Source organism: Macaca thibetana, chromosome 14, assembly GCF_024542745.1.
Source record: "Macaca thibetana thibetana isolate TM-01 chromosome 14, ASM2454274v1, whole genome shotgun sequence".
Taxonomy (NCBI): Eukaryota; Metazoa; Chordata; class Mammalia; order Primates; family Cercopithecidae; genus Macaca; species Macaca thibetana.
In genome coordinates, this window is record NC_065591.1 from 85,724,264 (window position 1) to 85,749,929 (window position 25,666).

The following is a 25,666-nucleotide window of genomic DNA, read 5'->3' on the forward strand; positions in this document are numbered from 1 at the left end:
GCCTGCTGGCAAGCCGTGGTCCCTTCACATCCTTCTGGGTAGACTGGTACTCGGTGTGGTCTATGGTATTCTGGGGTGAGTCTGTTTAGTTGAACCTAAGAAGACCCCTGCATCTCCTCTATGGATGTTGGTGTGGGTTATTAAAACGTTTTCTTTTTGGCCGGGTACGGGGGCTCAGGCCTGTAATCCCAGCACTTCGGGAGGCCAAGGCAGGTAGATCACTTCAGGTCAGGAGTTCGAGACCAGCCTGGCCAACATGGTGAAATACCGTCTCTGCTAAAAATAACAAAAATTAGCTGGGCGTGGTGGCAGGTGCCTGTCATCCCAGCTACTTGGGAGGCTGAGTCAGGAGAATCTCTTGAACTCAGGAGAGGGAGGTTGCAGTGAGCTGAGATCGTGCCACTGCACTCCAGCCTGGGCAACACACTGAGACTTTGTCTAAAAAAATAATAATTTTTAATTTGATATTGAGGTTTATTATTTATGATATTGTATAAGATAATTTTGAACATCTCTGATTTTTAGTATGTGTGTCTATAAAGGTCCATTCAACTGCAATTGAATATTGGAGTTGAGCAGATTCGAGTTGTACATAGAGATGGAAGAGTAATCACACTATCTTATCAGGAGCAGGAGCTACAGGATTTTCTTCTGTCTCAGGTAACAGTTGCAGGTTGTGTTTTAAGCCCTCCTTCTTTGCATAGCTACTTAAAGAACAAATTGGTTAAAAAGTAGTTAAAAATGTAATAAATTATGTAAGAAGAAAATTTTTTTCCAGTAGAAATTAAATTCTGTTTAATTTCTAATGCACATTTTACAACCTGTTGATTAATTGAAAGTACTGATAAGCTGTCCTAGGTTTTCACATAGTTGATCTTAAGATGAAGGACCAGTTCTGAGACTGGCAAGTTTTTTTCCCCTCATGTCATATTTGTGAAGGTTTACAAAATCTATAAGGTTTACAACATCTCCAGAGTTGTTGTAGAAACTGAAGAAAACTAGAGAAAGGGAGATCATATAAAAAATTATAATGACCATTATCCGTAATAAATAAAGTAGTTTAACCTCAAGTCCAAGGGGCAGTATAGAAAGTGATGGGTTTGAGGCTGGGTATGGTGGTTTGTGCCTATAATCCCAGCACTTTAGGAGGCTGAAGTGAGAGGATCACTTCAGGTCAGGAGTTCAATACCAGCCTGGGCAGCATAGAAAGATCCCTGTCTCTACAAAAATAGAAAATTGGGTGGGTGTGTTGGTATGTAACTATAGTCATAGCTGTTAGGGAGGCCGAGGCAGGAGGGTTGCCTGAGCCCGGGTGTTCGAGGTTACAGTGAGCTATGATTGGTCTCACTGTGCTTCAGCCCAGAGTGACAGAGCGAGATACCATCTCTTTAAAAAAAAAAAAAAAAAAAGTGATGTGTTCTAGCCCCAGCATTACGACAAACTTGCTTTGTGACATCAGACAAATTTCTAGCTCTTTCTTTTCATATCTAACAGCATTTTTCCTAATTTCTTCATGGAGTTTTTAATGACCCAGTGAAATACTGAATTATAAGATAAAGGGTAGGTTTTTCAAATGTTAATGCAAGATACTATTTTTTTTTCACATTAAAAAAAAACAGTTTCCACCTCAGAAGCAATGATCTTATATACTGATTTGCTTCTTTGCTGCCAAGTAAATAAAATTCATTTGTTAGGTGTGGCACCTCTTGGCTAATTACATCCAAATTGGTTTGGTCACCTTAAGCACACACACAAAAATATATTAGAACACTATTGAGCAGGTCCCAGCATCAACGGGAGGTCTAGAGAACAAGGCTTACCAATGGATAGGGATCAACGCTCGATATGAGACCCATGGCCAGGGGAATGGCACTAATGCTGTCCCAGCACTGCTGCCTTCAGCACTGGTGACAGAATGCATTCTAAATTGCCTCCATTGTATCAGTCAGAGTCTTAACAAGAAATAGGTGGCAGACTCAGGAGGATAATTTTAGGAGGGCCTAGTTACTAAAAATCTATTTACAAAGGTATGGGTGTAGGAGAGCCACCAGGGATAGTGTGGTAACCTGCTGCTAGTCGTAGTAACCAGGTAACCAGGCCCCAGGGGTTTAGTGGTCACCATTGCTAGGCCAAAGTTAAGAGGAAGGACAGATTACAGGAACCCTAACGGGGAGAGTCATGTAGAACAGTCCATCTTGAGAAGCCTAGCAGCCAGTCAAGAGATACAACCAGCCTAGACAACCTCACAGGGAGGATGCCAGGGGAATAAATACCCTGACCTCACTCTTCCTTGCCATCCTTCTGGCTCCCTTTGGATGGCTGCCATTACCTGAACCCAGCCCAAAGCCAGAGGACGTAAGAAAGTATTAATGTAACCACGTGTGTCAGCCTCCCAGGGCACAAAATAAGGTAGACAGTGAATTTGAAGGGGTAAATGTTGCACTCTATTCAGTGATCTAGACAGGAGCCTTCAGTTGGGCAAATTTATGTCGCATGTCTGTGCTTAAGCTGCCAGTGGGCAGGAGAAGCAAGTATCAGGCAACTTTTGCTTTTGCAGTGGAAGGTGGAGTCTTATTCCCTCCCCTTATGTTACACACAGGAGGATTCCTCAGACCTAAGATAGGGTTGCAGTACTAGTCAGTCAGCACCCCAACAAAAGTTTACTTTGTGGTCGTGATGTTAGGTCACTGCACATATCTCTGCTGGTTGTCAGTTAAGTGTCCTTTTTCGTTCACAGATGTCACAGCACCAGGTACATGCGGTTCAGCAACTCGCCAAGGTTATGGGCTGGCAAGTACTGAGCTTCAGTAATCATGTGGGACTTGGGCCCATAGAGAGCATTGGTAATGCATCTGCCATCACGGTGGCCTCCCCGAGTGGGGACTATGCTATTTCAGGTACTTTCTGCTGCTTTGAATGAGAAGGGACCACTGGGAGTTTGGCTTTAACGTTTAGTTTTAATAATTAAATATTGGTAAGAGTAATTCATCTCTGCAATAAATTAGTTAATGTTGTATTTACACTGAACGTTTATTTGATCATAGCTATTATTCAGAGCAAGAGATTATTATTTCTCTTTCTAGTAATTATAACAAATGTTTAGATTGGCAGCACATTTTCCTGAGATAGTCTGAAAAGTGTCATCAACATTGTTACTCCTGCAGTCCCAAAGTTTAATGGATAAAAACTTTAAAAAAATATACTGCTGTAAACACGGGAAGAAAAATATCTGTTCCTACAAATAGCAAAGGGATGGAAGAGAGAGGAGTATCTAATAGTATCTAATGCAAGATACTATTTTTTTCACATAAAAAAATAGTAACAGCTTTTACAATTTTTTAAATAAAAACATTTTAAATAATGTATTTTGTTTTGTTTTGTTTTATTTTATTTATTTTTGAGACGGAGTCTTGCTCTGTCGCTCAGGCTAGAGTGCAGTGGCGTGATCTCAGCTCACCCCAACCTCTGCCTCCCAATTTCAAGCGATTCTCCTGCTTCAGCCTCCCGAGTAGCTGGGACTGCAGGTGCCCATCATCACACCTGACTAATTTTTGTATTTTTAGTAGAGGCAGCGTTTTGCCATGTTGGCCAGGCTGGTCTCGAACTCCTAACCTCAGATGATCCGCCCACCTCGGCCTCCCAAAGTGCTGGGATTACAGGCATGAGCCACCGCACCTGGCCGAGAAGAAGTATTTTATTAAGCACCTTCTACGCGTAGGCACCGTAATAGGCACTTGCATGAGTATTACATAGCTTAAATTTACATTTGAAGCACTTACGATTTTAGGGTGATCTTCATTTCTAATATCTGCTCTGACTACTTTAAAAATATAGTCATGTGTTGCATAGCGACAGGGACAGGTTCTGAGAAATGTCTTGTTAGAGGATTTCATTGTGTGATAATAGAATGCACTTACACAGCCCTCGATGGTACAGCCTACTACATACACATCTAGGCTTCATGGCATAGCCTGTTGCTCCTAGTCTACAAACCTGTATAGCATGTTACTGTACTGAATACTCTAGACAGTTGTAACACAACAAAAGCAGTTGACTGAAATGTTACGCAGCTCATGACTATATTTGAAAGAGTGGGTAGTTAGAAATATTTCCCCACAGGATCACAGCTTGTGAGTCTGCAAGCTTGGTCATTGCTGGATCTTGATTGCTAGGAATTTAAAAATACCCTTTTCTTCTTTCCCAAGTAATAGTTAAAACCTCATTAAAACCTGAAATTCTTAATTCAGAATAATCTTTCCTTCATCCCTTTCGGTCCTGATTTTAAGTGGTTGAGGTTTCATTACATATTAGGCATGTATTAACAATTCATTGAATGATTACATTATCAAAGGAATGTATTGAAAAAAATAGGTGAATGTCCTACATGTGGTGGCTCACGCCTCTAATCCCAGCACTTTGGGAGGCTGAGGTGGGAGGATTGCTTGAGCCCAGGAGTTTGAGACCAGCCCTGGCAACATAGTGAGACCTTGTTTTTAACCGCCTCCCAAAAAAAGCTTTGTATGTTTTTCAGTGCTGCATGTGGAAATAAACAAAAAGATGATTTCCTGAAATTATAGAGGACATTTGACATTTCTAGGTCAAAACTCATCTTGCTTAATCTTTGTGGTACAAATAATAACTCCTGAATATTTATACTATCCTCTTATATAGAAGTTAGAATTTTTTTTTCTTGCATGTTGAAACTGAAAAAGCACTTTTTAACAAGAATGTTTAAGTTGGCAGACAAAGTTTTTGTATTCACAGTAGAATGAAGTTGTGGGATTTATCCTTGTTATTTCTAGTTTGGTAAACTAGAGTGTATTGATATTTTGGTTTTTCTCCACAGTTCGTAACGGACCTGAAAGTGGCAGCAAGATTATGGTTCAGTTTCCTCGTAACCAATGTAAAGACCTTCCAAAAAGTGATGTTTTACAAGATAACAAATGGAGTCATCTTCGTGGGCCATTCAAAGAAGTTCAGTGGAATAAAATGGAAGGTCGAAACTTTGTTTATAAAATGGAGCTGCTTATGTCTGCACTTAGCCCTTGTCTACTATGATTTTTTCCAGATGTTTCCTAAAGAAGTTTCCAGAAACTTTGACATGAAATGTTTGCAGATCAACTATAAGTACAAAGAAGAGATAACTTGCAAAGGAGTGCTGTTTTTAAAAACAATAATTAGGAAATGTTTATTTAGCACTTTGAAACTTTTCGCTTTATAAATGACAAGTGCTTTGAAATGCAGAAGTTTATGTACAGTTGTATATACAGTATGACAAGATGTAAAATAATATGTTTTTCATGCAGTTTAAAATATTACTAACTTAAGCGTTTCTATTTGCTTTTTAATATTCCTTCTTTGATGTGGACATCACATAAAGTGTGTGGTTTAAAAAATCTCCAAATACTTTTTCTTCCCCCAAATACTTCCTAAACTGTTTTTTTTTTAGATGGATTTCACTCTGTAGCCCAGTCTGGAGTGCAGTGGTGTGATCATGGCTCACTGCAGTCTTGACCTCCCGGGCTTAGGTGATCCTCCTGTCTCAGCCTTCCGAGTAGCTGGGACCACACACATGCACCACCATGCCTGGCTAATTTTTGTATTTTTTGTAGAGACAGGGTTTTTCCATGTTGCCCAGGCTGGTTTCCAACTCGGCTCAAGTGATCCACCTGCCTCTGCCTCCCAAAGTGCTAGGATTACAGGTGTGAGCCACCATGCCCAGCCTACTCTCTAAACTCTCTACTCTCTAACCTCCCGTTGTCTGCTTTAAGCTTGCCTGGGTCTAACCTACATAGGTAATTTAAGAACATCCTCAGAAAGGACAGCTGAAGGCATAGGAGGCAGATTATCTCTTTAGGGCATCAAGATTTTTTGGTCTGTTCTCCCGCTTGAATGACTTCATCACTTGAGACACCTAGTGCATGGCTCATGCCCAGTCTTCCACCTGGGATTCTCCAGCCTCCACCCAGCAGCCCTGGATTGCTTTCTCCAATTAAGGCCTTTCCATTAGCTCTCTGCTTTTTCAAAGGAAAAAAACTAATGCATTAGTGGATTATCTTTTCCAAGGAACAGGTTTGCACTTCTTGGAAATAGTGCCTAAAGTGTGCCCATTAATGTGAGATAGATTTAGGCTTATAAACCTTTTGGTACCACTGAAAGTAATATCATATAGGTGAGGTCTCCTTATAAGTAAGTCTTTCAATTTTTAAAACAGACATCCTGCTTTAACAATTTGTAAGATGACTGTGCAGTAATACAATTCCTTTGTATTTCTCCACCGTGTTTTCATTAAAGAAAAATGGAGCTTGTGGGCCATGATAGAACAACTTTGTGCTTTTTTCCCCTTCTGATCAAGATCTTGCATCTTTTTATCCATGGAAATTAAAATAATTGGTATGAATTTGCGGTTATTTAAAAATCTTGAGTGCTTCAAAAGTTATTGTTGCCCACAAAATTTGCTTTGGCCAATAGGCTAATCTGTACAATTCCGTTCACATGAGGAGTCTTTTATGTGATTTCGAAGGCTCACACTAGTAGAGTGAGTCTGAGATTTTTGCTGAATGACCAGTTTTTGTTTATGTAAACTTCTACCATTGTAGATTGATACTTTGGTAAACTAATAAAAATGAATTCCTAAAATGAAATTTTGAAATGATACAAAATAAAAGCCCCATTTATTTGATTATAACCTAATTAAATTGCATCAAATATTAAAATTTAAAGACAGAGTCTCACTCTGTCACCTAGGCTGGAGTGCAGCGGCACTGTCTTGGCTCACTGCAACCTCTGCCTCCTCAGTTCAAGTGATTCTCATGCCTCAGCCTCCCAAGTAACTGGGATTACAGGTGTGTGCCACCATGCCCGTCTAATTTTTGTATTTTTGATAGAGACAGGGTTTTGCCATGTTGGCCAGGCTGATCTTGAACTCCTGGCCTCAAGTGATCCGCCCTTGACCTCCCAAAGTGCTGGGATTACAGGCATGAGCCACAGCGCCCAGGCCCCGCAAATATAAACATTTCTGAATGCTTTATTTTTTATTTCTCTGCTTGTCATGAATCAGTAACAATTTATGGACCAGGACCACACTTTGAGTAGAATGGCTAAGAATACATGTGCAGATACTACCATCTGTTCTTTTAAACCCCATCTGAGTAGACTGGGATAACTGAAGACTTTACGGTCTTCATATCTTACTTTCCCTGTTTGGTCACATCGCTGTAGTGAATAGCCAGTACCCACCTAAAGAACTGTAGAAACTAAAGCAAATGTGTGGGAAAATGGTAGCTTAGTTGCTGTGGTAGCAATTCTTCTGCCTTATGTTTATTTACATTTTCTAGTTTAATGTTTTAACCTGAATTTCCTGGAGTTTGAAGGATGTGTTGTGGAAACTTGGGAGACAGTTTGAAGAAAACCAGTTAGCCCCTAAACAAGTATTGATAGGTTGGCAAGGAGCTGTGTTTGAATCTTGGCTCTACTACTGGCTTGCTGTATGAACTTGGCGACGTTTCTCTGTGAATCTGTTTCCTTATATATAAATGAAGATAGAGATGCCTCCTCTACTAACCTCAGTGGTGGTTGAGAAGTTTCAATAAGGTTGGTAATAAATGTTAAATTCTAAAGTGCTACGTAAATATAAAGCATTAAGCAAGTGTGCTTCTAAGAGTCAAGCCAATTAGAAAAAATGGTTGAGATACCAGCTGTATTTATTAGGAGAAAGCATTTCAGAATGTCATGTATTCACATTTGCGTGATGTTTTATATATGGTGAAGATATTGAGTGCTTTTCATCAGATTTCTTTGCTGGAATACCATCAAATCAGAGGGATAACCTGATTATCTCATGTTGATCTGGAATTGTAATTGGCCCTTAAATGCTGGGATTACAGGTATGAGACACCACGCCTGGCCTCCTTAGATATTGCTGATGAATAAAAACAGGGGCAACTAAATTATTTAGTAAGTCCACTTTGTTTAGTTGGAAAAAAATCCATTCAGAACATGAGGCACCCGAGGGAAAAATATTTTTACGGACAGAACTACCTGGACAAGCACGAGCCTGTAATATCAAAGGAATTTAACCTAGGTGTGTGTGTGTGAGATGGAGCAGGAACCCCTTCTTAAAGGCCTGTGGGCGCCCTGAGCATGAAAATTAAGGAAAATCTTGAATTCCTTCGAGGGAATTTCCGGGGTAGTCCTGAGATATAAACAAGCAACTTGATAAGCAAGAAGATAATAGTAACTTAAAACAATTGCCAAGGAAGTTAAGAGTCCAGATGCTTGGTTCCCTATAGAAACTAAAGATAACATCTTAAAATATGACCCTGAGTTGTTTTCAGAATCTCAGATCCCCACCAAGTGGATTTGCTGTCATGTGGGCCTCAGATAAGCAAGGACAACTTGCACTGCTGTTCTTTGTTCTGAATTTCTTCCTGAGGGGCCTGGAGGAGGTCAAGCCTGTGAGCTGGAGCTAACATTCTTTTCTTTGACCCAAATTTTAGACAAAGCTTCTTAGCCAATTGCAAATCAGAAAATCTTTGAATCCACCTATGACCTGTTGGGCCCTGCTTTGAGATATCCCACCTTTTAGATCAAACGAATGTACAGCCTCCTCCATGTATTGATTTATGACTTTGCCTGTAACCTCTGCCTCTCCACCTTTGTGGGTTTTTGGGGGGTTTCTTGTTTTTGTTTTTTGAGACAGGGTCTTGCTCTGTTACCCAAGCTAGAGTGCAGTAGTGCAATCAGCTGCTCATTGCATCCTCAACCTCCTGGGTTCAAGTAATCCTCCTGCCTCAGCCTCTCAAGTAGCTGGGACTACAGGTATGCACCAACACATCTGTCTAATTTTAAAAAATATTTTGGAGAGTCAGGGTCTCACTATGTTGGCCAGGCTGGTCTCAAACCAGCTCAAGGGATACTCTCACCTTGGCCTCCCAAAGTGCTAGGATTACAGGTGTGAACCATTGTACCTGGCCTTGCCTCCCCACCTTTAAAACCCTTACCTGTAAGCCATTGAGGAGTTGGAGTTCTTGCTCGGTGCCCTACAATAAATACCTCATTTCTCTTGCTGCAGTCCCAACGTCAGTGCTTGGCTTTGCTGTGCCAGGTGAGCAGACCCCAGTTTGGTTTGATAATGTTACTTTATAAAACCAAATCTAACACTAAAACTTTAGATTTATTTTACATTATCAATACCCTCTCTCCCACCAATACTCAATCTCCAAAAAATCTTCTACCAATTCTCGGTAAAACCCACCGAAATCGTGGAACATTGAATTCCCTAAAAGACCAAGAGATTCACAGGACATAGAATTGAATGCATTACTTAACAGGCAGAAGCCATCTTGGTTGAAGGAACTGGCCTGATACAATAGTAAGTTTGCCTAAGATGATTTTTGTTTATATCATTTGAAATAAAAAGTGATTTTTCAGTGAACAAACAATTACAGTGTGTTCAAAAATACCCAGCCAGGCACGGTGGCTCATGCCTGTAATCCCCACCCTTTGGGAGGCTGAGGCAGGCTGATTACCTGAGGTCAGGAGTTCGAGACCAGCCTGACCAACATAGTGAAACCCTGTCTTTACTAAAATACAAAAATTAGCCAGGCATGGTGGTGCACGCCTGTAATCCTAGCTACTTGGGAGGCTGAGGCAGGAGAATTGCTTGAACCTGGGAGGCGGAGGTTGCAGTGAGCTAAGATGGCACCACTGCACTCCAACCTCAGTGACAAGAGCAAAGCTCTGTAAAAAAAACCAATTAATAGTGTATTCATACTATGGACTGCATTGTGTAGGCAAGAAGAATGAAGTTTTAGAATAGGTAGACATGAAATAATGCCCAAGACACATTAAGGAAAGACTGGTGAGTTGTAGGGTAATATATATGATAGAATCCCATTTGACTATAAAGAAAATAGGTTAAATATGTATATTTGGCATATATATACACAGATATGTTCATATATGCATAAGCAAGTCTAGAAGGATACACACCAAGTTTGACTGTTGTTCCCTCTGGATTGAGGGAAGGAGAGAGATCTTTTACTTTATTTAGTTTTTGTTAATTAACTCTAGCCAAAGATACTTTAATATACATAGACTTTAGTGGCATTTGAATTTTAAAGAAGGATTTATCACCTCTGTAAGCCAAACCAAAAATACCCACTTAATTTTTAAAGGGCAGTGGAAATGTTCTCAAGAATTGGAAAAGCTGACAGCCAGGTTGGGTGGATTCAGAGAGATGCAAACACTGGCAACTCACACCATTAATGGGAATTGAGTTGGGGATAGATGTGCTAACAGTGATCACAAGGATTTGCTCTGCTTTTAGTAAGCTATGGATGTGTCTGATGCTTCCCTGGAAACTGGGCAGAAGAAACTTATGCTGGATATGTAAAAACTGATGCCGGTGAGACAAGTTTCCACTTCCCCCAGTATCCTCTCCAGTGTTGTCAAGGAGGCAGCATGTGAATCACGTCCCTGGGGATTCACCCTATCATATTTGGCTCCTTTGTCCTGGTTACCTCTCCAGCATTCTATTCTGCCATCTCTTCTCAATCCCTTGTTACACTTACCCAACTCTTCGGAATTAGAGGGTTTGTCTCTGCATTCTTGCCTGGGGCAAGATACCCTGATAACCTTCTCTCTCACTGCTTTTGCTTCTCACCTTTGTGAGGTATTGCTTCAAATCAGAGTAAGCACAAAGTGCTCTCAGGTATTTACCATCTTCCGTGGCCTTCAGAGGACATGAGCTCTCCTTGCATACCCGCAACACCATGAAATGAGAAAGTACAATATATACCTTTTGGGGTTCTAAGATCATAACCTCTGAAAGGACAGTCTGTTGATAAAGCATGTGTGTTCTGTAGGGTGTCTTACCCACTGCTGAACAAGTGGTACAATTGTCACTTCCTACTTTTGGCCCATTCCAGAAGCAGGAAGAACGCTATTGAATTGCAGTTAATATTCTGAAAGCATAAATTTCAAATTGGTCTTGTAGCTACAATTGGGGGAGAATGGTGGTGCTGATAAGGTGTAGTTTTTCTGAATTGCTAAATAATGTTTACTGTTAGAACCAGTGTAATTAGTTGCATTGTCACTTAAAATATGTGCCAGACCTGGCTGTGATTAAGGGTTTTGTTTATGCTCAGCTTAACAGGACACAGCACCCAGAGCCTCTGATTTTTCGGCAGGAGCAGGCACACACACAAAGGATGAGGACTTTATTTTCAGGTTTTATTTCATTCATTCTTTAAAACACTTTTTTTTTTCACAGTTTGAAACATAATTTATAGCTTAACATTTACACTAGCTAATCTCTGTGATTTTTATTTATTTAAAAAATAAACAAAAACCTCAGGCTTTGGATTTTAAAACTTTCCACAGGAATGTTCAGGATGGCAGAGCTTTAAAAATTCAAAAGAAACCCTTTCTTCAAAGAAATGGAAAGCCAAGGAAAGAAGCTTTTTTTAAAAAAAAAATTGTAACTTCCCACACTACTGATGTGAATAAACTCATGAGATTTTGTGGGGCAATTTAATTGACATCTGCCGTGGAGGCCTCTCAGTGGTGTTCTTTTCCAACTCCCCTTTGACTATGAAGATTGCCAGCCCTGACTTCGGACAAGTGGAAGAGCAGAGTTCTCAAAGGCAGGTAGTGTGGAAGAGGACATGCTGCCCCCAGCAGCCACCCAGCTCCTACTGCTTTCCTGCTGGTGGCCTCTCTGTGTGAAAGATGAGAAAGAAATCAGCAGATAATCCTTGAGCCCCTTGGATACTCCTCACCTTGTTTCTTCATAGCACTGGAAACAGTCCTGGCCCTGGGCCTGGTTCCTTTGACTGCTGCACGGGGAAAGGGCACAGTGTGTGAGTTTACACGTGTGTCTACAGGAGGCGCCTTGAGGGTATCTTCTACCTGTCAGGTGCTAGAGCTACACATCTGTTGTGTAGACCAACTGCTCTCGCCTTTTGAATCAAGCAGTGCTATGGGAGTCCTGCTCTGGATACTGACAGTTCCTGTCTGAATATTCTGAGAGATCCCTTCCCACAACTCTGGATTCAATATTGAGGGAAAGGGTTGTAACTTATCCAAGCAAATCCTTCTCTGCCACATAGGACATAGAGAAGATACGGACATTGGAGACCTGAAAGGAGGGAGAAGAGAAAGGAATGTTGTAGCACTTCTTAACCTTTGCATGGGTGACTTTGTAGCTGAGCACTAGGAACACATCATCATCGGGTGGTACTTTTGGTCTGTAGCTATGAATATTGGAGAGAGAAGAGAATGGAAGATAAATCCATGCCTCCATTTAGAGCTTGTCAAATGGAAGTTGGGATGGAGAAACAGGTGGACATGGTGACCAACAACCTGAGGGAATAATGGCCACAGCCAGCTGTGGTCCAGTCCTCAATCTCACCTGGAGCCCCAAGACCTTAGGTGATTTTATCAATTTCTAATACTCAGAATAGCATTTTCCAGTATAGCTTTCCAGATCCTTGAAGAAGCCTCATGCTTTTCATAAGTTGCTCAGAGAACTCTGTGCGTACTGTGGGCTTCTCTTGATACCCTGACTGTGAGGTAGGCAAAGGCCAAGCGTTCCTCAGGTAGGAGAGGGCAAGGGCCTGACTTGAGACGTGAAGCGTTAGTGGCTGAGGGGGACAGATCCAAAGCCCGAGATGACTGATTTTCCAGCTGCATCACCCACTGTGCAAGCTCAGCTTTCACACAGGTGGCATCCAGTGCTTCAGGAGGCCAGGTGCTGCCCATAGCAGAGATGAGCTGTTGTTTTACTTCCAATGGCCTAAATTTGAGCCATGGGAGGGAAAATCCAATTAATGTTGGAATGAGGGAGGAAGAGAAAGATAATTTTCTCTCTATTCCTTGTATGCAAAGCTGGCCTCTCAGGAGTCCACTGAGCTCCTCCCCCATAAAACTCCCAGCCACCGGGCCTCACCTCTGAGCAGCTCACTGCAGCACAACAGCACCAACCCCCACCCCCAGTCTCTTCACCTCTGCTCTGAGGCAGCAGATTGTCTGAAAGCCTCAGGTTTTCTCACCATAGCTCCCACAATCATGCTTGCTTGTGGGATACCAGATGGGGGACTGGTAGGCACAGCAGTTGCAGAGCAGATAGGAGCACAGAAAGCATGTTCTAATGCTGGCTGCACACCCATCTGGAAATCCTCTGGCCTCTGATACAGGGACTCTGACAACAGGCCATCCTGCACGCCAGAGTGAGTGTCGTGAACAAGCAGCCAACGCGTGCACTTGCCCATTGGTTATGGGTCAGCATGGCTGTGACGCTGCAGCCAAGCAAAGCTCCTGGTTCAAGGCCTCTTCTCCTTGAACTTGGCGTGAGTCCTAAAACTAGCTTTGTTCATCCACAGTCCTCAACTCCATGCAGTCAATGTTGTTAATCTCCTGCTGTCCTGTCAGGAGCGGGCTGCAACAGGACCACACACAATGGGTATAATAGCTGTGCTTGCTCTTTTTGTTGGAGAATAGTTTCCTCTTGAGGTAGGAATGCAGTTAGGCCCAGCCTTGGCTAACACTCAACATCTTCCAGCTCAATCTCCTCAGTTGTGCTTTCTGTAAAGCAAAGACAAGTCAATGAGTTGGAAATCAAGCCACATAGCGCTTTCTTGGTGAGAACAAGGTAACACATGCCACCTCTGGCCTCAAAACCACTCATGGATTATCACAAGGCCCAGGGAGTTACCTTTGAGTTTGTGTCTTCTCTTCCTCTGAAATTTATATGCACACTTATTACAAACCCACATGAGGCTGATTAACACTGCGGCCACAGCAGCGAGAAAAGCAAGGATGACAGCGACAAAGTGCAGGTCTTCATAGAGGATCTCTATGGAGTGAGGGTGAGGGAAGGGGGAATACAACATTTCTTTTAATATGGTGAAATCGACCTCCCACACACTCACCGTCCAGAGGGGTGCCCGGGGCCCGGGGATGTCTTACCAGAGACGTGCAGCACGATGGTGCCAAACTGGCTGTTCCCCAGGCGTTCCGTCACGGTGATGACATAGTAGCCAGAATCCCTCACTCCCACACTGAAGAGCTGGATGGAGCCGTTGTCGAAGGTGCAGACTCTGTCCTTGTGGCTTTGGGAGATGTTGGCCTGAGTCCCTGGTTTCCACTCCACGATCTTCTGCGTTCCCCAGTTGGACGAATATGTCCATTCGATGGTGGGCACTCCGTGACAGGAGTACTCAACTGAGAGCAGGATGTCTTCTTTGACGGTGGCATTGATGGTGGCCTGAGGAATGTACAGGGACACGCCCTGACCTGCAGGATGATATGCTGGATGTTGGGCACATATATATGGCTTTATACTGAAGTGAACTTACATAATTCGTTAATCTATTTCACAAATATTTATTGTGTGCCTATTATATACCAGGAACTGTTCTAGGTTTTGGTGCTTAAGTGATAATGCTAAATAAGACACAAGGCTCCCTGGAGATAGAGAGCTCTACACACAGAGCAACCTTTTTCTATTTTGAAGAAACTCTGTTTAGAATGCTCCCTTTTATTTCAACCAGGAATCTGACACCTTTGTAGCAAGGTGGACTACAGAGGTTCTCTCCTAGTATATGGGAGCCCTTCTGATGCCCAAGGACTGTTCTCATGACTCTCTGGACCACTCCCTCTCACTCAAGCCCTCAATGTGTGACATAGTTATTCTTTAACACAGAACAAAGTGCAGAGTTTAAGACGACTGGAATAAAGAAGAAAACAGAGGTCAAATTCCAGGCCAGACCTCAGAGGGCAGGAATCGTTTCTTTATCCCTATGGTCCCTGAAACCAGTACAATGCCTGACACATGGTGGTTGGTCAATAAATGTTTGCTGAGTAAATGAATAAGTGAATGACCAAATATTTACAGCAACAAGAAACATGAGCCTTTTCCTAATAGGAATGTCAACGCTTAGGTGTTTTGAAAAATTAAGTACATCTAAAAGCTAACATAGGGAAGAGAACTATATTTAAGACTTTCTGTGCCAGTTACTATGTTATCTACTTTACAATCCTTATCTATTTTATTGTATTTATTTTTTGAGATGGGGTCTTGCTCTTTCGCCTGGGCAGGAGTACAATGGCTTGATCTCAGCTCACTGCAACCTCCACCTCCTGGGTTCAAGCGATTCTCCTGCCTCAGCCTCTCAAGTGGCTGGGACTACAGGCGCCTGCCATCACACCTGGCTAATTTTTTGTATTTTTAGTAGAGACGGGGTTTCACTATGTTGGCCAGGCTGGTCTCAAACTCCTGACCTCATGATCTGCCTGCCTCAGCCTCCCAAAGTTTTGGGATTACAGGCGTGAGCCACTGCACCCAGCCATCTCTTTTATTTTTTACATAGGCACACCAACATGCCCACATAACCAGTAAATGGAAGAGGAGGGATTTCAGCACAGTTTTGATTCCAATCCTGGATCTCTACTTTGTTTTTTGTTTTGTTTTGTTTTTGAGACAGTCTTGCTCTGTTGCCCAGGCTGGGGTGCAGAGTCACGATCTCAGCTCACTCAACTTCCACCTACTGGGTTCAAGTGATTCTTTTTTTTTTTTTTTTTTTTGAGACAGAGTCTCGCTCTGTCGCCCAGGCTGGAGTGCAGTGGCTGGATCTCAGCTCACTGTAAGCTCTGCCTCCCGGGTTCACGCCATTCTCCTGCCTCAGCCTCTGAGTAGCTGGGACTACAGGCGCCCGCCACCTCACCGGGCTAATTTTTTGTATTTTTAGTAGAGATGGGGTTTCACCGTGTTAGCGAGGATGGTCTCGATCTCCTGACCTCATGATCCGCCCGCCTCGGCCTCCCAAAGTGCTGGGATTACAGGCATGAGCCACCGCGCCCGGCCAAGTGATTCTTATGTCTCAGCTACCTGAGTAGCTGGGATTACAGGCGTGTGCCACCACGCCAGGCCAAATTTTTTTTGCATTAATATTTTTAGTAGAAATGGGGTTTTGTCATGTTGGCCAGACTGGCCTCAAGTGATCTGCCTTCTCGGCCTCCCAAAATGTTGGGATTACAGGCGTGAGCCACCATGCCCAGCCCATCTCTCTACTTTGTGACTATCTATCTATCAATCATGTATCTATGTTTCCTGATTTCTCTGACCTCAAATATGAGCAGTTGCAGTAGTGATTACTGCTGTAAGATTTCGAGAACTATATTTAGAACTAGTGAAAAATCTATATTATAACCTCTGTGCATTTCGTGTACATTCTGTTAACCACGTTGGTCAAGGTTACTAACAGGTTGATATCCTGGGAGACTACCAGCCCTTTTCACACCCTCATGGAACTTCACTTTGAGCATTTCGGTTACTTTGGCCCAGGAAACTGCAAAACTAAAAAATAAAATAACAACTCCAATTTTCTGAGATGCTGATACAACTGGAAACTGGCTGATTGGTTCTTGCTGGTTTTTATATTTTCTCTGGACCAGAGAAACCTCTTGCCTTTTTTTTTTTTTTTTTTTTTGGTAGCGATGAGGTCTTTCTGTGTTGCTAGGCACTGGTCTTGGACTTCTGGCCTCAACCTCCCAGTGTTGGGATTACAAGTGTGAGCCACTGTGTCCAGCCTAGAAAAGCTTCTTTAAAATTTTTTTCAAATTTAATTGACAAATAAAGATTGTATACATTCAAGGTATACAGCCTGATGATTTATCTCTGTTGTGTAATGATGATCACAATTAAATTAATGAATATATCCATCACCACTCATGCTGAACATTCAGTCCCCAGAATTTGTTCATCTTATAACTCAAAGTTTGGACCTTTTGATCTACATCTCCCTCTTCCCCACTGGCCCCAGCCTCTGGCAACAATTCTACTGTATTTCTATGAGTTCAATTTTTTTAGATTCCACATATAAGTGAGATCATACAGTATTTGTCTTCCTATGTCTGGCTTATTTCATTTAGCAACTTAGCATAATGGCTTTCAGGTTCATCCATGTTGTCACAAATGGCATGATTTTCTTCTTCATATGGCTGAATAATATTCATATATATCTTTATTTATGTATTCATCTGTCGATGGACACTTAGGTAGTTTCCATGTCTTGGCTATTGTGAATATGGTGCAGTGAACAAGAGCATGCAGATATCTCTTTGTTACACTGATTTCAGTTGTTTTTGATATATAGCCAGTAGGATTGGTGGATTGTATGGCACTTTTCTTTTCTTTTTTCAGACAGGCTCTCACTGTGTTGCCCAGGCTGGAGTGCAGTGGCGCAATCTTGGCTCACTGCAACCTCCGCCTCCCAGGTTCAAGCGATTCTCCTGCCTCAGCCTCCTGAGTAGCTGGGATTACAGGTGCCCGCCACTTTGCCCAGCTAATTTTTGTCTTTTTAGTAGAGATGGGGTTTCACCATGTTGGTCAGGCTGACCTCGAACTCCTGGCATCAGGTGATCCACCCGCCTTGGTCTCCCAAAGTGCTGGGATTACAGGCATGAGCCACCATGCCTGGCTGGTACCTCTATTTTTAATTTTTTTGAGGAATCTCCATACTTTTTTTCATAATAGCTATATCAATTTACATTCCCACTGACATTGTGAAAGGGCTCCCTTTCTCCATATCTTGACCAACATTTGTCATCTTGTCTTTTTGACAATAGCCAGCCTAAGAGGAGTGAGGTGATATCTCATTGTGGTTTTGATTTGCACTTCCCTGATCAGTTCAGCACCGATTTATGTACCTGTTGGCTATTTGTATTGTTTTCTTTGGAGAAATGACTATTGAGGTCCTTGTGCCCATTTTAAAATCATTTGTTTCTTTTTTGTTGTTGTTTGGTTTATGCTATTGAGTTGTATGAGTTCCATTTACATTTTGGATATTAACCCCTTTCCAGGTTTGCAATTATTTTTCTGAATTCTGTAGATTTCCTTTCCATTTTGTTGATTGTTTCCTTTGCTGTACAGAAGGTTTTTAGTTTGATGTTGTCCCACTTACTCATTTTTGGTTTTGTTGCTTGTGTTTTGGGTATCATCCAAAAAGTTATTGCCAAGACCAATGTCAAGAAGTTTTTCCCTATTTTCCCTTCTAGGAGTTTTATGGTTTCACGTCTGACGCTTAAGTGTTTAATCCATTTCAAGTTAATTTTTGTGAATGATGTAAGATAAGGGTTCAATTTCACTCTTTTACATGTGAATATTCAGTTTTGCCAACACCCTTTATGAGGAGAGTCCTTTCTTCATTGTGCATTCTTGGCACTTTAGTCAAATATTAGTTGACCATATATAAATGCCTTTGTTTCTGGGCTATTTTGTTTCATTGATCTGTGTGCCTGTTTTTATGCCAGTGCCATACCATTTCAGTTTACTATAGCTTTGCAATTTGCTTTGAAATCAGGAGGCATGATGCCTTCCGCTTTGTTCTTCTTTCTCAAGATTGCTTTGGCTATTCAGGATCTTTTGTGCTTCTATATGAATTTGATTTTTTGTTGTTGTTTTTTTTTTTTGAGACAGGGTCTCCCTCTGCCACCTAGGCTGGAGTGCAGTGGTACAATCATGGCTCCCTGTAGCCTCGACCTCCCTGGGGTTAAGATGATCCTCCCACCTCAGCCTCCCAAGTAGCTGGTAATATAGGTGTGCACCACCACATCCAGGTAACTTTTGTATTTTTTGTAGACACAGGTTTTCACCATGTTGTGCAGGCTGGTCTCAAATTCCTGGGCTTAAGCGATCCACCTGCTTCAGCCTCCCAAAGTGCTAGGATTACAGGCGTGAGCCACTGCGTCTGGCCTGCTTTTTTGATTTCTGTGAAGAATGCCATTGAAATTTTGATACGGATTGCATTGACTCTGCAGATCGCGTTGGGTAATATGGACATTTTAACAATATTAATTCTTCCCATCCATGAACATAGGGTATCTTTCAATTTATTTGTGTCTTCAGTTTCCTTCGTCACTGTCTTATAGTCTTCAGCATATAGACTTCTCGCCTTCTTTGTTAAATTTATTCCTAAATATTTTATTGTTTTTGATTTATTGTAAATGGGACAGCTTTTTTTTTTCTTTTCTTTTCTTTCTTTTTTTTTTTTTTTTTTGTTGTTGTTGTTGTTGAGATACGGTCTCACTTTGTCACCCAGGCTGGAGTACAGTGGTGCAATCTTGGCTCACTGCAGCCTTGACCACCCGGTCAAGGTCCAAAATAAATGAAATAGAGACTAGAAAAATAATAGAAAAGATGTACAAAACTAAGAGTTGATTTAAAAAAAAAAAAAAGAAAAAGAAATAAGGGCCAGGCTCAGTGACTTATGTCTGTAATCCCAGTGCTTCAAGAGGTCAGTGTGGGAGAGGATCATCTGAGGCCGGGAGTTCAAGAGCAGCCTGGGTATAATTTAGTGAAACCCTATATCTACAGAAAGCAAAAAATTAGCCAGGTGTGGTGGTGCACACCTGTAGTTCTAGCTACTTGGAAGGCCGAAGCAGTTGGATCACCTGAGCCCAGGAGTTCCAGGCTGCAGCGAGCTATGATCATGCCATTGCACTCCAGCCTGGGCAACAGAGCCAGATCCTGTCTCTAAAAAAATTAAAAATAAATAAAAATTCAGAAATAAAATCGACAAACCTTTAGTTTTCTGACCTGATCTTTATTATTTCTTTTCTTCTGCTCTTCTTTTTCTATTGGTTTTCTAATAATTCGTTGAAGTGTCAAGTTAAGTTGATTACTTGACTTTTTTTTTTTTTTTTTTTTTTTTTTTGAGATGGAGTCTTGCTCTGTTGCCTAGGCTGGAGTGCAGTAGCCCGATCTCAGCTTACTGCAAGCTCCACCTCCCGGGTTCATGCCATTCTTCTGCCTCGGCTTCCCAAGTAGCTGGGACTACAGGCGCCTGCCACAACGCCCGGCTAATTTTTTTTTTGTATTTTTAGAAGAGACGGAGTTTCACCATGTTAGCCAGGATGGTCTCAATCTCCTGACCTCGTGATCCACCTGCCTCAGCCTCCCAAAGTGCTGGTATTACAGGCGTGAGCCACTGCGCCTGGGCCGACATATTTTTTCTTAATGTAAGCGTTTATAGTTATAAACTTTCCCCTTAAAACTGCTTTTGGGGCCGGGCGCGGTGGCTCAAGCCTGTAATCCCAGCACTTTGGGAGGCCGAGACGGGCGGATCACGAGGTCAGGAGATCGAGACCATCCTGGCTAACACAGTGAAACCCCGTCTGTACTAAAAAATACAAAAAAACTGGCCGGGCGAGGTGGCGGGCGCCTGTAGTCCCAGCTACTCGGGAGGCTGAGGCAGGAGAATGGCATAAACTCAGGAGGCGGAGCTTGCAGTGAGCTGAGATCGGGCCACTGAACTCCAGCCTGGGCGACAGAGCGAGACTACGTCTCAAAAAAAAAAAACTGCTTTTGCTGCACCCTGTAAATTATGGTATGCTCTATTTCCATTTTTGTTTCAAGATTTTTTTCATTTTTTTCTTTGACACATTGGTTATTTAGGAGTGTGTTGTTTAATTTCTAGGTATGTGAGAATTTTCCAATTTTACTCCTACTGTTGATTTCTAGTTTCATATTACCATGGTCAGGAAAGACACTTGATATAACTTAAATCTTGAATTTGTTAAGACTTGAGAAAAACTTCCTCTTAATTAGACAGACTAAGCAGGCATTTAACTAGGTGTTAGGAAAAAAGTGGTTTCTCCTTCCATCAAAGATTGTCACATATAATTAGGAATAAATAATCTATAACAGGCCAGGTGCGGTGGCTCATGCCTGTAATTCCAGCACTTTGGGAGGCCAAGGCGGGCGGATCACCTGAGGTCAGCAGTTTAAGACCAGCCTGACCAACATGGAGTAATCCCATCTCTACTAAAAATACAAAATTAGCTGGGCGTGGTGGCGCACGCCTGTAATCCCAGCTACTTGGGAGGCTGAGGCAGCAGAATCACTTGAACCCAGGAGACGGAGGTTGCTGTGAGCCGAGATCGCACCACTGCATTCCAGCCTGGCAACAAGAGCGAAACTCCATCTCAAAATAATAATAATAATAATAATCTATAACAAAGATGAAAAATTAACATTCATGGTTTTAAAGCAAACTGCTTGTCAGTTATTTAAAAAGTTGAATTAACGAGTAACCACCTCTGCATCTCATGCTAAAATTAATCCAGAATGAGTCCAGAGAAACTTAGTGACTGGGCGAATATTCAGGCCTGGCTCAAGTGTTCTATTCAAGAAGGTTGGTTCAGTACATCAGATTTCACTTATAAAATGGATGGGCTGGTCTGAAGGTAGTGAGTTATCTCAACTGATTGTTCACAGTCAGTTACAGATGAAACCCCTTATTCTGCTCTTTCTCCCCTTCTCACTACTGCTCTTGAGTAGTCTTAAAAAAAAAAAAAAAAAAAAAGGACAGCAGGCAGCCATTCACAAGAATGAGCTTTATATGGGCAAGGAAAGACATCTGTGATGTTACTAAATTTAAAAAAGTAAATGTACGGCCGGGCGCAGTGGCTCACGCCTGTAATCCCAGCACTTCGGGAGGCCGAGGTGGGGGAATCATGAGGTCAGGAGATCCAGACCATCTTGGCTAACACGGTGAAACTCCGTCTCTACTAAAAATGCAAAAAATTAGCCGGGTGAGGTGGTGGGCGCCTGTAGTCCCAGCTACTCAGGAGGCTGAGGCAGGAGAATGGTGTGAACCCGGGAGGCAGAGCTTGCAGTGAGCCCACATGGCGCCACTGCACTCCAGCCTGGGTGACAGAGCGAGACTCCATCTCAAAAAAAAAAAAAAAGAATAAAAAAAAAAAAGTACAAAACAGCATACCTAATGTGATCTCATTTATAGTTGTGTAAATATGTGCTAGTATATACATATTATGTATGGAAAAATGGAAACGTGTTGGAGTAATATATGCTAAACTGTTAACAGGGATTGCCCCTCAGAGATCAAATGGCAGAATAATTTTATTTTCCATGTAAGCTATTTATATAATTTTGAATTTTTCAGTTATTTAATGAGTTGATAATTTTAAAAAATTGTACTTTAAAAAGTCTTTTTAAGTTCTCCTGATTAGACTACGCAGTCTTGGCCAGCAAAATTTAGTTTATTTTACTTTTTTATTTTTTAGATGGCGTCTCACTCTGTCACCCCCAGGTTGGAATGCAATGGCATGGTCTTGGCTCACTGCCACCTCTACCTCCCGGGTTCAAGCGATTCGCCCACCTCAGCCTCCCAAGTAGCTGGGACTATAGGCACATGCCACTACACCTGGCTAGTTTTTGTATTTTTAGTAGAGACCGGGTTTCACTATGTTGGCCAGGCTGGTCTCGAACTCCTGACCTCGTGATCCACCCGCCTCAGCCTCCCAAAGTGCTGGGATTACAGGCAGAGCCACTGCGCCCAGCCCAAAATTTAAAGTTTAAAAGTTTACCTTTGCATCTTCACTTGGATTATTTGTGAAAAGCAGAGAGGAACTAAATTTCTAGGCATTTCCAAGATAGATGTGGAAGCCTCTCTTAAAGAACAAGTCACAGAGTAGAAGATTTTAGCAGGGCAGAAGTCACTGGAACCTGAACCAAAGGGCTTCCCGAATTCCTGGAGATGGTGAGACCCTCTGGTAACTAATCAGAAAGCTGTCAAGAGGAAATAGTAAAAGTACTAGGAAGCTGAAACCACCTACCGAGCAATGGGCTGGAATATAACACTCAGAAAGGTTACGTACTCCTTTTCTTACAAATAAATTACAAAGGTTGTACTTTTCAGTTTTTAAAAAATTGATTATTCAGAAGGGGGATATATTTCTTGAAATCACAACAAAGGTCAATACTGTTGAGATGACAATTACATCTGTTGAGATGACAAGAATATCAACTAATGATAGGACAAATATCTTGCCAATATAGTCTCTGCATTTAAGGAGTTATAGAAATACATCTTAATTAGGATAACTCATTTTCACCTCATTTATCTGGAAAACAACTTATTCAGCAAATGTGATCATCAGATGCAGCTGAGAACTACAAACTAAGCATCATTGTCATCCTTATCAAGCCTTTAATTAAGCAGCTAGCATATACTGGTTTCAGAACCTAAGGTTCAGGAGTCCTAATTCAGAAAACTGTTACAGTGGGGTAGGTGAGTGACGAGTGACATTACAAAAGGATCATTTCAATTGGCAGGGAGGTGTAGGGGAGACACCTGATGTGGGCAGGACACACCCAGGCTTTACCCTGGGACCTCCTTGCTGGGAGATCTGGAGAAAGTTCTTAACTATGAGAGCCTCAGCTCTCCTGTGAGGATGAGGGTCAATGACACATGTAAGGCTCAGAAACAGGCTGGGCACTGAGCAATGACACAGAGCTTTGTGTTCATCCAGGAGCTGCAGCCCCCACCACTTACCCTTCTCTGATCAGGTCTCTGTCACCTGCCTCAGGGTAACTGACCAACTGCCCCAACTGCCCCAGTTTGTCCCAGGACTGAGGGATTTCCCAGGATGTGGCAGTTCCAGGGCTAAAATCAGGACAGTCACGGGCAAACCAACAGAATTGATCACTTGCGGTGGCTCACACCTGTAATCCCAGCACTTCGGGAGGCCAAGGCAGGCAGATCACCTGAGGTCAGGAGTTTGAGAACAGCCTGACCAACATGGTGAAACCCTGTCTCTACTGAAAAAAACACAAAATTAGCCAGGCATGGTGGCTGGTGCCTATAATCCCAGCTACTCGGGAGGCTGAGGCACGAGAATCGCTTGAACCTGGGAGGCACAGGGTGGCAGTGAGCTGAGATAGCACCACTGCATTCCAGCCTGGGCAACAGAATGAGACTCAGCCTCAGTAAAAAAGAAAAAAAAGAAATATTGAAGAGCAGAGAGAAAACTCCAAGATACACCACTGTGTATTTCTGAGGTGCTCAAAGGGGCTCAATAGGAGAGTTGTGAAGGCAGCCAGCCCTGAGAGGCTGGAGAAGGAAAGCCAGTCTTCCCTAATGCTCCAGCTCCCTAATGCATCTCCGGGGGTCAGCATCCCATGCACCCCCATTTCAGTTGGGATCTCACTCTTGTTCCTGAGCTCAGCACTGCACTTGCCACAGCTTCCTCAACAGCTGGAGACAGGCTCATCGGGTGCTGGCCTGCAGTTCCCTGACGTTAGGTAATTCGCCCAATGTCACAGTAAGTGACTGAGCAGAGATTCAAACCCTGAGTACTTTTTACTGCCCTGGTAATGAGCCAGGGAAGTTTGCAGGAGCCAGGGAAGGGAAAAGACACTCATTTAAGGTGGGGCATAAATAACAAGGTTTTTCAAGTGTGGGAAAGGGAGGAAGCCCAGTCTCAGCTAAGAGAAAAGTAGGACAACCCAGGAAGGCAGGAGGGATCCAAGGCTCCTCAGATTTGGGACTTGGTGATTAAGAAGTGGAGGGTGGCCATGAGATAAGGAAGCTGACAGAGTGTGGGGCAGGGTGGGGTAGAGCAGGGCAGAGGCAGAACAGGACTCAGGAGGATGTTCAAATAGGGCCATGACATGATCTGAACAGGGCTTCTGGAAGGACAGTCTGGCAGAATTCATAATCTTACCATTTACATACATCATATGTACTGCCTGGGCCCCCAACAGGTGCTTGTTCTTTGGGAGAACCTAAGGCTGGAGCCTAAACAGCCGTGAACAGCTAGTGGTACCCTGCTTCCCCTGGCCGCCCTGTGCCAGCCTCTGAGAGAAGGGGTAGTAAGAAGTGGGCAAGCGTAGGCAGGTCTGTCCAAGACTGCAAGATCTTTGTAGACAGAATTCTTGTCCTATTCATTTCCGAACCCCCAGTGCCCAGGACAGGGCCTGACACTTTGTAGATGCTCAAAATATACTTGCATGAATGAACGATTGGTGACGTGTGCCCTGCCTGTCAAACTGTTGCCAACCGGGAGAGAGCAGGAAGGGAGTATCTCCGCTGAGCTCAGGGTTACTGGATCTAGCTGGGGAAGGCATTGGAGGGACCCTTTTCCCAGCTTCAAGTCCGCTGAGAGTCAAACAGTTAGCAGGAGAAACAGCACAGGTTGTTGTTTGGTTGGTTTTTGTTTGTTTGTTTGTTTCTTTGAGATAAGGTCTCACTGCTGAGGCTGAAGTGCAGTGGGTGGGATCTTGGCTCACTGCAACCTCTGCTTCCTGGGCTTAAGCTATACTCTAGCCTCAGCTCCCGAGTAGCTGAGACCACAGGCATATTGGCCATGCCTGCCTATTTATTTATTTATTTATTTATTTATTTAGTAGAGATGGGGTTTTGCCATGTTGCCCAAGCTGGTCTTGAACTCCTGAGCTCAAAGCAATCTGCCCACCCCAGCCTCCCAAAGTGCTGAGATTACAGGTGTGCGCCACCGCACCTGGCAGTTTTTTGTTTTTTGTTTTGAGACACAGTCTTGCTCTGTTGCCCAGGCTACATATAGTATAGTGGCACGATCACGGCTCACAGCAGCCTCCACCTCCCGGGCTCAAGCAGTCCTCCACCTCAGCCTCCCTAGTAGCCAGGACAAAAGGTGTGCACCAGAGACAGGGTTTCACCATGTTGTTCAGGCTGGTCTCGAACTCCTGAGCTGAAGCAAACCTCCCACCTCAACCTCCCCAAGTGCTGGGATTACAGGCGGCACAGTTTTAAGCCACAATTAAAATATCCATGTTGCTGCCCAGCTCATGCCATTCTTGAAATACCTGCCTGCCAGTAAT

General features: G+C 42.9%; 2 protein-coding genes across 3 annotated transcripts in view; one reads left to right on the forward strand and one right to left on the reverse strand.

The window, feature by feature from the left end:
* Window positions 1–6,323, forward strand: part of MED17 (mediator complex subunit 17) — a 30,197-nt gene extending 23,874 nt beyond the window's left edge. For both annotated transcript variants that reach the window (XM_050758908.1, XM_050758909.1), the window contains exons 10-12: window positions 543–660; window positions 2,738–2,897; window positions 4,847–6,323. In XM_050758908.1, coding sequence (XP_050614865.1) covers window positions 543–660; window positions 2,738–2,897; window positions 4,847–5,058 — 490 coding nt within the window. In that variant the 3' untranslated portion in view covers window positions 5,059–6,323. The remainder of the gene's footprint in view (window positions 1–542; window positions 661–2,737; window positions 2,898–4,846) is intronic.
* A 4,898-nt stretch (window positions 6,324–11,221) lies between these two features.
* VSTM5 (V-set and transmembrane domain containing 5) overlaps window positions 11,222–25,666 on the reverse strand; it is a 34,033-nt gene continuing 19,588 nt past the window's right edge. The window contains exons 2-4 of the mRNA XM_050758934.1: window positions 13,972–14,298; window positions 13,718–13,858; window positions 11,222–13,587 (exon numbers count right to left, since the gene is read on the reverse strand). Of these exons, the coding sequence (XP_050614891.1) occupies window positions 13,544–13,587; window positions 13,718–13,858; window positions 13,972–14,298 (512 nt within the window). The 3' untranslated portion in view covers window positions 11,222–13,543. The remainder of the gene's footprint in view (window positions 13,588–13,717; window positions 13,859–13,971; window positions 14,299–25,666) is intronic.